The sequence below is a fragment of the Dendropsophus ebraccatus genome, chromosome 5 (assembly GCF_027789765.1).
Source record: "Dendropsophus ebraccatus isolate aDenEbr1 chromosome 5, aDenEbr1.pat, whole genome shotgun sequence".
Taxonomy (NCBI): Eukaryota; Metazoa; Chordata; class Amphibia; order Anura; family Hylidae; genus Dendropsophus; species Dendropsophus ebraccatus.
The window spans coordinates 99,891,784-99,905,936 of record NC_091458.1 but is presented as its reverse complement, the minus strand read 5'-3'; the positions used below and the strand labels follow the sequence as shown (position 1 = coordinate 99,905,936).

General features: G+C 41.0%; 1 protein-coding gene across 1 annotated transcript; it reads left to right on the top strand.

Annotated features, from left to right (window-relative positions):
- The first annotated feature begins 2,258 nt into the window (after nt 1-2,258).
- ATP4B (ATPase H+/K+ transporting subunit beta) lies at nt 2,259-13,964 on the top strand. The gene is made up of 8 exons (XM_069970811.1): nt 2,259-2,434; nt 3,858-3,986; nt 5,552-5,665; nt 5,938-6,140; nt 8,227-8,283; nt 10,336-10,422; nt 10,504-10,691; nt 12,379-13,964. The coding sequence occupies exons 1-7, from the start codon at nt 2,323-2,325 to the stop codon at nt 10,663-10,665; spliced, it is 864 nt and encodes a 287-aa protein (XP_069826912.1). The 5' UTR covers nt 2,259-2,322; the 3' UTR covers nt 10,666-10,691; nt 12,379-13,964.
- Nucleotides 13,965-14,153: the final 189 nt, after the last annotated feature.

Sequence of the window (14,153 nt, the reverse complement as noted above, 5' to 3'; positions counted from 1 at the left end):
TACGATATACGCCCGCACAGTGCACACTACGTATGAGCTTACGGCCGGATCGTATGCGGTGCCGTGAAAAATGAACAAGACCATTGTTTGAGGACGGAAATGTTCCAACTCACGGCCGTGGATTTCCATGTGGTCCCGTACGAAGTACTTATTTCAGCCAAATTGAACTTGATTTTTCGATCCAAAAGGTTCTGTGAGTTGTGCTGGGCGAAGATTTCCAAGAAAATGTCGATTTTTCCCACGCCCGTAGTTTCAGCGGTGTACGAAAAGCGGCCGGACTCATACGCAGTGTGAACATAGTCTAAACATATAAATCCATCCTTAAAGGGAACCTGTCACCCCCGTTGCCGGGGTGACAGGCTCCCAACCCCTCGCTAAGGCACCTTATACGTACCTGATCCCGCCGGGTCCCGCTTCTTGATTCGGTCGGGTGACGGAGATATCAGCGCCTGGCGCACACACTCCTGAGATGAGTCCAACACTCATAGAGAATGAGGGAGCGTCGGACTCACCAGTCATTCTCTATGAGCGTTGGACCCATCTCAGGAGCACGCGCGCCGGGCTTCAGGCGCTGATATCTCCGCCACCCAACCGAATCAAGAAGCGGGACCCGGCGGGATCAGATACGTATAAGGTGCTCTAGCGGTGGGTCGGGAGCCTGTCACCCCGGCACCGGGGGTGACAGGTCCTCTTTAAGCAGTGCACAATTTTCCAGTAGGAATATGAGGCCAAAAGACACACACTGGGAATCTGATGTAGACCAAAAAACTTTTTGCTGAAAAAAACTCAAAAAAGTGCAGAATGCACTCTAAATGCTCAAAGATGTTAATATACGTATATTACACCAAATAATCTTCCTACAGAAGAAACATCTGAGCAAACTCATAAATAATTAATAAAGTTTATTGGGACAATTATTTTGAAAAACATGATTATAAGCAACAATTTCATAAAATATTCTTTATACAAAGAGGAGGACAACACAGGATTGACAACACAACAAAAGGAAAGGGAAGCCACATGGAAACACCTCCTGACGAAGGGCGTGCCGAAACGTGCGTTGGGGTGTTCATGTGGGTAAGGGAACTGCACGGCTCATATGCATGGTGTTTTTGCTTCCTGTTATTTATTGGATTCTTTTTTTCTAAAGTGATTATCAGCTGATATTTAAGCACTCCGCACTTTACTTTTCTATTTTTTCACCACAGGAAACCAAACTATACAACAATTGTCTTACCTTTCTATGCATGCTTTGCCTTCGTTATTTTTGTCTATTGCATGATGCATACAGCACCTTGTGATATACATGATTCGCTGGTCAAAGCATGTTTTCTGTTTTTCCAATATACTCATGCATGGACCGTGTGACTTCCTTTTCCTTTTGTTGTGTTGTGAGTCCTGTGTTGTCCTCCTCTTTGTATAAAGAATATTTTATGAAATTGTTGCTTATAATCATGTTTTTCAAAATAATTGTCCCAATAAACTTCATTAATTATTTATAAAAATTGGTGAGTTGGCTCAGATGTTTCTTCTGTAGGAAGATTATTTGGTGTAATAACACTGGGAATCTGGTAGCCAAATTTATCACCAATTGAGCCCTTATGGGGAGCCAGCTTTGACATTCGGGGAGAGTGCAGGATCTAGAGGCCTAGCTGAAACATTCATGGTAAAATGTGCAGATAGATGCTATATGGACCCTGCATGTCCAGCTATATGTCATCCTTTATCCATGATAGAGGCGTTCCAACAGGGACCTTATAAACTTATCCTGTCCATCAAATATTGTAATCACTTGACGTTACACACATAAAACGGGATTCCAGCAACTCCTTCTTGATGCATTACTTGTGTGTAAGTGTGTATGTAATTTAGTGTGTAGTTGATTGTGTATGTAATTTTACATTTTTTTTAATACACACAAACAAAACAGGGACAAAAGAGAGCTAGCCTTAGCCAGTCTATATTTCATGAAATAAAATGAGAAATGTTGCTAAGGCTTTGTTGCATAAATTCTAATGTCCTTATCAAGGTAAATAAACTAATCAAGGTGCAGAAAATGCGTAATGCTAGTTAATGGATTGTGTAGGTGAAAATGGAAGGGGAAGGACATGCGATATCCACAGATTCTTTGCTGTGTGATATCGGCATCGAGGAGATAAAAATGCTAATGCAGGAGGAAAACTTGATCCGATTTGATGCTAGAACTTGGTGACATCTAAGCAACCTTCAGAAGTCTCTATAAAAAAGCCAAAGAATGACCGGAGGCTGCCTAGTTGTTGGACTTGCTGTGTTGTGGAAGGCGTTCAACTCTGGTCATCAGACATGGCGACGTTTAATGAAAAGAGGACATGCAGCGAGCGAATGGAAAACTTTGGCCGCTTTGTATGGAATTCTGACACAGGAGAGCTGATGGGAAGAACCTTAGTCAAATGGGGTATGTTTTTCAGCCATGCTAAAATAAGTATGACGATGATGAATGATATAGTTATACATCATAAAACAATAACATAAAACATATTGTCGTGAGGACATGGACATGTAGTAACACTGAAAAAAAAGGGTGGCACTAAATGTTTCTGTATTAGGCTATGTTCAAACAGTATTTTTGCTCAGTATTTTGCAACTAAAACCAAGAGTGGATTGAAAACACAGAAAGGCTCAGTGTTCACACACTGTTGAAATTTAGTGGATGGCCGCCATTTAATGGCAAATAATTATCGTTATTTTAAAAGAATGGCAATTATTTGCCAGTAAATGGCAGCCATCTACTAAATTTCAACAGTGTGTGAACATAGCCTTTCTGTGTTTTCAATCCACTCCTGGATTTGGTTGCAAAATACTGACCAAAACACTCAGCAAAAATACTGTGTGTGAACATAGCCTTAAAAGGGAAATAGACTTAAAATTTTACTAGAACTTCCTATTTGTCAGAAAAGCAATAAAAGAAGGATGGAAATTGAGGATAGATTTCTTGCAAACCTATTTAAGATACTGCAGAAAATTTTAAAGTTGAGAAATAAAAGGTTTGCTTTCTCATAGAGACAACGCCATGAAAAATATGTCACTATTTATACGTATTTTTCTACAATGCTTGCAATACAATTTTTCTTTTTAGCTTACCACTTTATCTTTGAGAAACTGATCTGTGCTTCTAACAATGTGGTTATACACATATGGATTATATGTTCCACGTGACCAATAAGGAACATGCATGACACCAAGATGATCAGAGCTAAACAAGTGAAATAATTGCATTTATTTATTTATAAATATATTAGCAATATTGTATATTTGTATCTTTGAATTTTAGAAAACATTTGCCAATTTGGCTAATTATGAAATCAGGAGTATTTGTTATTACCAAGGATTTTTACCACGCTTGGCTTGGTCTGAACTTGAGGGTGCAACATTTGATTACTGGTGGCTGAAGAAGTTGGATGCAGCCCTAAGGCTGCCTGAAAAACATGGATACAGCCATAGCCTATGTTCCCACAAGGTATTTTTTATGGCAAGAATGGCCATTGTTTTCAATTCTCGTCATAGCAAAATGTGTTACATTGAAGTCAATGCAAACAATGGCCGTCGTTCACAGTAATCAAATGTTGCACACTCAAGTTCAGACCAACCCAAGCCTGTCCCAGGTTCACTCATCTCTAGTTACTTTTTGTTTATTTATTTATTTTTTGTAATATAAATACACAAAGTCTCAAAATTTCCTAACGGTAAATAAATGTAATTTTAAAAGAAAAAGATACAATAGGAAAGAAATAGAGTGGTTGTCTAGTTTCGGATGTATAACACAAATGCCATACATAAAACATATAGATGTAATACTTCTATGATGTTTATCTTTGCAGTGTATATAAGTCTTTATTATGTGGCTTTTTACATTGTTATAATTGGACTGTTTGCACTTTCCATCTACTCTTTGATGCAAACATTAAACCCTTACGAACCGGATTATCAAGATCTACTGCAGTCGCCAGGTAATTTTAACCATTAATCCCCAGTATATAATGTGCTAGCGAACAGACTGTTGTCCTATTACCATGAAAAAAGCAGATTATGTCTACACAACATTGTTGGAATGACAGTTTTGTAACCTAAAGGCAGAGCACAAATCATCTATTCTGTCAATGATGACATTGTTGCTTTTGTGCTCAGGGGTCTACAACATGCTAAAACCCCTTATATACATTCATGATTTTACAGATGCAATCTGTGCCATGAAAGAAACCGGCATGCCCTATTGTGGCCTGTATTCGTGGCACAAAGTCCCTATAGTGAGTGAAGGGGTCCATGCAACTGCTAACCGGTTGCAGATGGTTGCTGGTACACATCTTTGGGGCTACGGATGTGTGAACAAGGCTGAAGTCCTTCACAATCTGTATCCCATAGACTACACAGTATACTGCTATGTAATATTATGGTGGTATACAACACTTTTTTTTATTTTGCTGATCAAAAATTGCTAAATTGCAGCATGTGCCTTGAGATTTTGTAATTTTATGGCTGGTAGCACAAGCAGAGCTGTGTGTCTTGCACTATGGAACTATAGTGTACACTATCATTTACACTATGGGGAATTTACTAATACCATCTAATTCTTGGACATTGTAAACTTAAACTAGTCTAATAACTCAGGCTGATAAATCTGATGCATATGTAGGCTGTTTAATCTAGGTTGCATTGTGGAATCCAACTTTAGAGCAACAATTTGTTGTCTTACCTTAGGCAAATAGTTTGGGGGCATATGTGGTGTACGGTTTTGAATTTTAAACCAAGAGACCCCTTAGAGTCAATCCACGTCCCTTTTTAACACAAAGCATGCATGCATGTTTTTAAGGCATAAAGAGTCAAAAATATTCTATTTTTCTGTAAATAATTTTACTTTTTTTGTGTTTATGCACTTTGTGCCTTGCACAACCAAGGGGCATGGCTTCAGAATAAAAGAGGTAAGAGGTATGGCTTTGGTAAAAGGGGGAAAGTTTTTTACCCTGTGTGACATTTGATACAAATTGTGCCATTGAAAGCAACTTAAAGGAGAAAAAGTTAGAAAAGTGGAGTGAAAAATGCAACAAATGATAAAGTCCACCCCCACTCACTAGGTGTATAATAAATGTGTTGAGATTGCCACAATTCTGGTACAGCGGCCATTATAAACCTGGGCCACTGGTGCCTGTTACAGATGAGCAAACCTGGAGCATGCTCGAGTCCATCCGAACCTGATCGTTCGGCATTTGATTAGCGGTGGCTGCTGAAGTTTAATAAAGCCCTAAGGCTATGTGGAAAACATGGATATAGTCATTGGCTGTATCCATGTTTTCCAGACAACCTTAGAGCTTTATCCAACTTCAGCAGCCCCCGCTAATCAAATGCCAAACAATTGGGTTCGGATGGACTCGAGCATGCTCGAGGTTCACTCATCTCTAGTGCCTGTTCTTTTACCAGCCGCACTGGATCTACTTCAATAGCAGCCAATAATTTAGATAGAAAATGTCTTTAAATATACATAAAAGTACACATTGAAATGTACATTATTGCTGGACAGGAGTGACAATGAGGCCAAATGCGTATGGAGACGGAGGATTTGAAGTTTATTACAATGTTTCTGATGAAAAGTCTTACAAAGGAATTGTGAAAAGTCTAAACAAATTTCTCACAGGTAGGTTTTTATTATTATCTTTACGCAACTTTTTTTGACATAGAACAATGGAATAATTAGGCTATGTTCACCATGTTTGTTTTGGGCTGTCTTTTAGGACAGCTGTCATTTTAATCACAGCTGTCTTTTGAGAACTATGGTCATAAATAATGATCATTATTCATGTCCGTCATTATCAAAAGACAGCTGTCCAAAAAGACATAGTGGGAACATAGCCTAAATGCACATTTGGATAAATTCATGCAAATTCTCACTGTTGTAATAAATTACAGTGTACAACAAAACCAACCAGGAAGCAATGCATAACAAGGACTGTCGCAACCTCACTGATGTCAAACATATGCTAACCGGTATCGGACGAACTAAGTATGCCTGTCAGTTCACTACTGAAATGCTTGGAAATTGCTCCTATGAAAAGGATCCCACATTCGGCTATGCATCAGGACAACCCTGTCTGTTTATAAAAATGAATAGGGTAAGAGTTCCAGAGATACTGTATAAGGGTATATTCACACGGACGGGCTCGCAGCGAGATTCTCGCTGCGAGCCCGGCAGGTCCTGGCAGTTCCCATACACTACATACTTGCTGCGGTCTAAACGACCGCAGCGAGTATGTAATTATACCGCCCTTAACCCCTTCTGCTCCCCTGCTGTGTGTATATACTTTACCTGTCCTCGCTGTACGGGTCCGGCGTCCTGCTCTCCTGTCCGGCCAATCAGTGTGTTGCCCAGCCACAGCCACTGATTGGCCGGGCGGGAGAGCAGGACGCCGGACCCGTGCAGCGAGGACAGGTAAAGTATATACACAGCGGGGGAGCAGAAGGGGTTAAGGGCGGTATAATTACATACTCGCTGTGGTCGTTTAGACTGCAGCAAGTATGTAGTGTATGGGAACTGCCAGGACCTGCCGGGCTCGCAGCGAGAATCTCGCTGCGAGCCCGTCTGTGTGAATATACCCTTAGGTTTACTTTTACTACAGCGCACATTATTTTCATGTGTTTTGCAGTTATTGATGAATGTGGAAAGCTACCATTTTATAAACCATTTGTGGCCATGAACTTGATTTTCAGACATAGAGGTCCAGATGTACTAATGTGTCTATTCCAGAATTCTATCCAAAATGTGGCACTTACAACTTTTCTCCACATTTTTGAGGCTTTGTAGACACTTAAAGGGGTTGGCCACATTAGAGTAAAATAGCTCAGTGTACAGTATTGGTAAGTGTACTCACAGTATATACTGACAGCAGCTCCCTATGTACCTCATAGAGCTAAAATCGGACTCCCCTCCTCCAGGCTGTGCTGCCCTGCTATGTGGTGAGTTTGTCTATAAGATGGCCAACATGGAGGAGCATGTGACCATGCCCCGCCCACCAGTGTCCACCATAGCTATACACAGGCTCAGTGTTAGACACTTGGGGACGGGGCACGGTCACATGCTCCTCCATGTCGGTCATCTTATGGACAGACTCACCACAGAGCAGGGTAGCACAGCCTGGAGGAAGGGTTGTCTGATTTAAGCTCTTTGAGGTACGGTACACTGGGAGCAGCTGTCAATAAGTGCTGAGAGTACACTTACTAAGGCTATGTTCACACTCTGTATTAGACCGGCCGTTTTGTGACCCAACCAGGTCACGGAACGGCTGATCTCTGCCCGGATCTTTCTGATCGTGGTGTCTGACTTTGAGAAAGGGATTGGTGCGATCCCGAAACGAGGTGTGTCGTCTTTTTAATAAATTTTTAGTACTTTATTTTGCCTTGCTTTTTTTTACCTGGACCTGCGCCCGTTGGACCCAGTTGTGGAGTGGAGGATTCTGTTGCTGTTCTTAGTAAATCTGGCCAGCAAAATGAGAGCAGGGCTTTATTTTGGACCATCATAACAGTACGCCGGTCTTAATAAATGTCCCCCTAAGTGTGCACATAGCTAATAAATCTGGGACACTGAAACAATGGGGTAGATTATCTAATACTGTCTAGTACCCGGATATTGTAAACTAGACAGGCTGAAACTGAGGCAGATTTATAACAATGGCTTGTGCTGTTTTGCAACTTTAGGATACTTGTGGTGTACAACTCATATCTTTGAAATTCTGCCCACTCCTCAGGGCCTCCATTGGGCATAACAGTGTATGGGTTTTTCACCTTTACAGTTTGTAAACCATAATTTGCAGATTTTCTATGACATAAAAGTTGGAGAATATGCATGTTTTTTTGTAGCACAGCTACCTCCATAAAAAATTGCATATGCTTGTGAATGGAGCTAAGATAGTCACTAGTAGACTACGATCAGTGCATTCAGTCCCATTAAATCAATAGGTGTAGCACGGTAAACATTGGCATACTGTTTTATGGGGAATATATAACCTGAAATGTCAGCCAAACATCATAAATTTAGGTTGGTTGTATTATTTGGTTGAAAAGTTTTGAAAATATCACAATTTAGTACCTGAGACAGTAAAGTATGTACCCCAAAGACACCAGCAAGACACTATATATGGAAGTAGATTCACATAGATAATAATAGTTTTATGTAACAGACTATATCCCATTCTTTACTTTCAGATCATAAACTTTGTTCCTGACAATAAGACAGCTGCAACTCTACATTGCACCTCAAAGGTTTGTTTGATGTACAGTACAATACTTTTGTTTTATGCAGTTTTAATCGAACCCTAAATCACTAAATTCTGTAGCCAGTGATGAAACCGGTGCAAGGTATTTTTTTTAGGAAGGATGAAGGAAGGAAATGACATCATCTGCATCTAGGCCCCGCTTCTTCAGCAGCTATTGGAATGAGACAACCTAGTCAAGTCAAGGCCCTCTAATCCGGGTGTCACAGAGAGGGTGAGGGCTATGCCACTAGGTTGGCCCATTCTGACGATGCTGCAGAGGTGGTGGGCCTAGACACCTATCATGGAGGGTCGGGGCCTACGGCACCAATGTTGGCAGAGATATTGGGTTCCACGACCGTTAAGCCCCACCCCCACGGCACTGTCCACCAACTTTTAGAGATTATCAAACATCAGGATTTTGCAGGTTCGATCGAACTTGAACGTTCTCGAACCTACAGCATTTGATTCCCGATGCCTTGCTGGTCCGTGGGAAGCAGACAGCCTCGGTACCGCCTGGAATTCCGGGATTCAGCCTAGGTAATAAGATGAATCCCGTAATTCCAGCCGGTACCCGGGCTGTCTCCTCCTTTCCCACAGACCGGGAAGGCATCGGGAATCAAATGCTGCAGGTGCGAGAACGTTCGAGTTCGACCATCTCTACCAACTATAATATGCATTTTTGAGGGAAGAGACCACAAAGAAATCCTTTATATAGTAAGATATGAAATGTCCACAATATAAGCTTAAGAATGGTGCAGAGAGTTCCTTATTTGAAAAGGGGGTCACTTTAAAGGAGAGATTGCTGTTATGACCCTACCTAAAGGGACTGTTTTAGGCCTACCTAAAGAGATGTGCCTTTAGGACACACTTAAAAATGTAGGTGTTAGAAATTAGTCTAAGTGTTTTGTGTATCAAAATCAGAGTCAAAAAGCTATGGTAAGGCACCTAATACTTTTTAGGGGGCTGTAGTACAGTTTTAACACATCAAAGGTTTATACTATTATGAAAAGTCATGTGCATGAGGCTTGAAGGGGTTGTCCTGGAATCTAAAATAGTATTTCTTACCGACACAACTCCAGTACTTTTCCCCTCGTTAAGGATATAGGCTGTGTCAATGGGGCATGTATATTTTGCCTACATGTGGCAGTGTCAAATTAGTACACCCAGGCAGTAAGAAAGCTATGAGTAAGTGCAGTGCAGTATGTCCACAATGTTCTATTTTGTAATGGATCCTTACAAGCATTTATTCTTCATAAATCAGTTTCAATTGGTTTTTTTTGGTGGCAAATAATTTTAAAGCAGTGAAAACAGTGGCAGGGTAAGGCGTTAAAAGTGACTCTGTACCCACACTCTGTCCCAAACCGCTTGTACCTTCAGATAGCTGTTTTTTTATCAAAGATCTGTCCTGGGGTCCGTTCGGCAGGTGATGCAGTTATTGTCCTAAAAACAACTTTTAAACTTGCAGCCCTGTGTCAAATTGGCTTGACCTAGAGTGTCTGTGCCCTAGGCCTGCGATGACTCTCTATCCCTCCTACCCATCCTCTTCACCATTAGGAATGCTCCTGGCAGAATTTCTCCTAATCATCACTTGTCTGAACACAGCATATGTGTTGGATTGTTAAGGCACCTGTACAGTGTTCAGACAAGTGATGTATAGAAGAATCCTGCCTGGGGCATTCCTAATGATGAAGAAGGCAGGGAAGAGAGACAGAGAGGCATTGCAGGTCTAGGGCACAGACACTGTAGGCCACGCCAATTTGACACAGGGCTGCAAGTTTAAAAGTTTTTTTTTTCCGGACAATCACTGCATCATCTGCTGAACAGACCTCAGGACAGTCTTTGGATTAAAAGCAGCTATCCAAAGGTAAAAGCAGTCGGTTGGGGGAGGGGCAGATTGTGGGTACAGAGTCGCTTTAAAGCCTCTAGAACAAAAGAGTGCTTTTATATATTTAATTGTGTAGCCCTATGATTTTTTACTTATAATTCTTGTATAATGTGGCATAAATAACACTACATACAATTATTCTATAATATACATATATATGTTTATACTACATAGGGTAAGAATCTTCTTGGACATGTAGAATATTTTCCACATGCATCTTTTGGTATGCAGTACTTCCCATACTATGGAAGGAAGGCACAGGTATTTCTATACTTAAAAAACACGTTTCCCCGCTACATTGGTCTGTAAAACTCCCAGGATCTCATTTCTGTTTTCTTGTAGCCGAACTACACCAATCCATTAGTGGCAGTGAAACTTCTGAATGTTCCGTACAACACAGAAATGGAAGTTGAGTGCAAGGTTAATGGAAGCAAGATTATAAATGACGACCCTCATGAACCATATGTAGGAAAAGTGTCATTCAAACTGAACATACACAAGTAATATGCCCTCTGTGAAAAGAATAAAAGGTATGACCAGTGTGGCAACGGTTTATTATAAGCGTCACATGAAAGGTAAACTAACATTGAAACAGGGCGAAAATCAAACACATGTGTTTGCTAACCATGACTTTGGGAAATATTTAGACGTAATGCAAGGTGATAAGCTATCGGTATACCCATGTTAGTTCCAAATCCGCACACATGGATAACACACAAGGACCAACAGAACATACACAGTGATAGTATTTTGAACGTTTTTTATATTAGCTTCTGCACTAGTTATATAAAGGGGACATAGTTCTCTATTCTATAAAGCATTGTCAAATTGTAAAACGGAGTAAAAAAACAAAAACAAAAAAAAAAACAGTAAAGCAAAACAAATGTTCTGCTGGACTGCTTTACAGTATGTAATAATAACCCTTCTCCTATTTACAAACTATAGCAAGTTGTTGACTTGGCGGTTTTATGTTTAGCAATCCCTTTTAGTTAAGTAAGACAACCCCCAGTGATCAGCTACAACCTGTGGAGGAAACTGTCAGCAAATGTTCCATTCCCTGTTGCCCCATAACAAGGGACTAGGGATGGTCCAAACCTGCCGAGGTTCGGGTTCGTATGAATCCGAACGCTCGGCAGCAGATTCCCGCTGTCTGCCCGCTCCGTGGAGCGGGCAGATACAGCGGGAGTAACGTCTGGAAAACTGGGATACAGCCTATGGCTGTGGCTGTATCCCAGTTTTCCAGGCGGTCCTCCCGCTGGATCCGCCCGCTCCGCAGACAGCTGGAATCATTACCAAGGGTTCGGGTTCGGACCCGGTTCGGACCATCCCTACAGGGGACATTCGGTTGAAAATGTTCTGCTTTTTCCTTTAATGACATTTTCAGGGATTCTCCATGTTGGGCATTTCTATATATTTTTTAAAGATCCTTATTGAGAGGAAAACTGAATACTCTAACAGAGTAGAAAGCGTAACCAGACCAATTAATATAGTGTAGTGGGGAGGAACATTAATAGACCATTAGGAAGATAAATAGACCATAATCATCATCATTTCAGCCAACATTGATCTTATGCTTATGAACCCATGTACATATCTACCTATAGTTAGGCTCTGTTCACACGGAGTAAAACTGGCGGAATTCCTCTCCGTGCTGAATAATGAACATGTTCATTCTTCAGCGTGGAGAGAGGAGGCGTGCAAGCAGTTTTACTCCATGTAAACGGAGCCATAGGATGAAATGTAATGTGCAGCCCTCTGGAAATGCTTTAGATAGTCTAACCTTCTAAAGTGCTGCAAGGTTGCACCCTACGGGCCCTTGCACACTGGGGAAACCATGCAGATAATCCGCCGAAGATTCAGTCTCTCGCTCCCCCCGCTTGAAGTTCCAACAGTCCCATAGGTTCCATTCCATGGTCAGACAGATTCTGTCGTCTGCTCAAAGAAGTGACATGTCACTGAATCCGCTCGAGCATAGACTGGAGTCTATGGGATGGGAAGAGAGTCAAGCAGGAGCGCACACAGAATCCATGTGATTTCCTCAGTGTACAAGGGCCCTACCTCACTAAACCGAGAAGGCAGGCTACATATTCATTGCACATTACCACAATCTGCCAATGAGTACAGCACACAAACATTTCCAACACTAGAATAGTCTAATCCAAAATAACACTGTATATTCATTTAAGGCATAATAATAATGTCTCTTGTCATTCACAGAGCTATGCCCAGCAGGAGAAACTCTGTTGTTAAACAGACATTATCGCCTGCAATCGGTAAACCAGTGGACTCTTCTACAATATGTACATATCACAGACTCGGCGAAAGAGCAAGACAATGGCATCTTTTCATGTTTTATAACCAGCACTGATACATGTGAAACTGAAATGTTAGTACATGAAGGGGCTAATATTTCAGAAGATATTTAAGTAGTTCATACCTACATATATTTGTTATACACACACCCATCAAAAGATATGCGAAGAAAATTTCATACAAATATTACATGAAAAACAAAAAAAATTGCCATATGTAGATAAATATATTCTAGATAATGTTATATTTATCTTAGGTTATAATAATCAACTATAATAGTGCATTCACTGTTTTGTGTGATTGAATAAGCAGTCTCGTATGACACATGTATTCCAAATAGATAAATTGCAACCAAAGTCAATGGTTACGTTATAGGGATTATCTAGCAATACAATTTTTTTTTTTTTAAATGGATCAGGCTGGTTTAAAAATAAGGGTTACTCACCTGCAGGGCCGTATTAACAACTGCTGCTGCACTAATCCTGAAGACGCTGTGGTTTTTAACTGCTTAAAACATAAATTTCCTTATTGAATCAATGATTAGAGCCGTCTGCATAATGTCTGAAGGAATTCTCACCACAGGATTGGTAGGTAATAGCTCCATAGCTATACCAGACCTGATCATACCTCCTTCTCCTCAAAAAGTCACCAGATTTACTTATGTTTTTCCCCCTGCTGCCTGGTGCTGCCCTAGGCACCGGACCACGGGTGCCTAGTGGTAAATACGACCCTGCTCACCTGCTCTATCCAACCCCTGCAGTTACACCAGAGCCCAAGTTTCTATGGGAAATTCCTGGTCAGCCAATCACTAGTCATAAACACACCCTTAGGCCCCGTTCCCACTGAGCAAAACTAGCGGAATTGTCCGCCGCGGAATCCCGTTAGCCTCCTGCTCATAATGGGAGTCTATGGGAGGCACGCGCTCCTGCCCTGTCCGCGCGCTAACAGGATTCCGCGGCAGACAATTCCGCTAGTTTTGCTCAGTGGGAACGGGGCCTTACGGTGCCTTTACACAGAGATTTATCTGACAGATTTTTTGAAGCCAAAGGCTTAAGGAATAGAATATACGCAGCGAACAGGTCATAAAGGAAAGACTGAGATTTCTCCTCTTTTCAAATCCATTCCTGGCTTTGGCTTCAAAAATCTGTCAGATAAATCTCTGTGTAAAGGCACCCTTAGTATTGGGTCAGATTTACCAGCTTTCCAACACTTTCCTACTTGCCTTTGTTTATGTCAGATTCATCACCAGAGTGCCTTGTAGAGAAACCTGTAACATGCTGCAAAGGAAGAGAGACCAGCGCATTGTTCCTATACTGCACCGATACTGATAAATCCTCGTCTTTTAATAAGACATAAATGAATTGTATATTTTACAACAATGTATAATCATTGTCAGTAGCTTCGCTGTTCATACTGTATCCTTTACTTCTATTAACACACATATAACAGATACTATCATCACAAATAAAGGAATAATGGTAATGAGTTAACCCTTTACATGTTTGTAATTGATATAATTGTTTATTTGTCATAAGACACATCATTCAGTCTCCTTTAGTGAAGGGAAAAGAGCTCAGTTTTCTTTTATTAAAGTGTACATAAACTTTCAAGAAGAGAATGAAGGGGCCAAGAAATGTGCTCCTTTGCTTCTGCTCACCTCTGCTCCTTTCATTGTATGG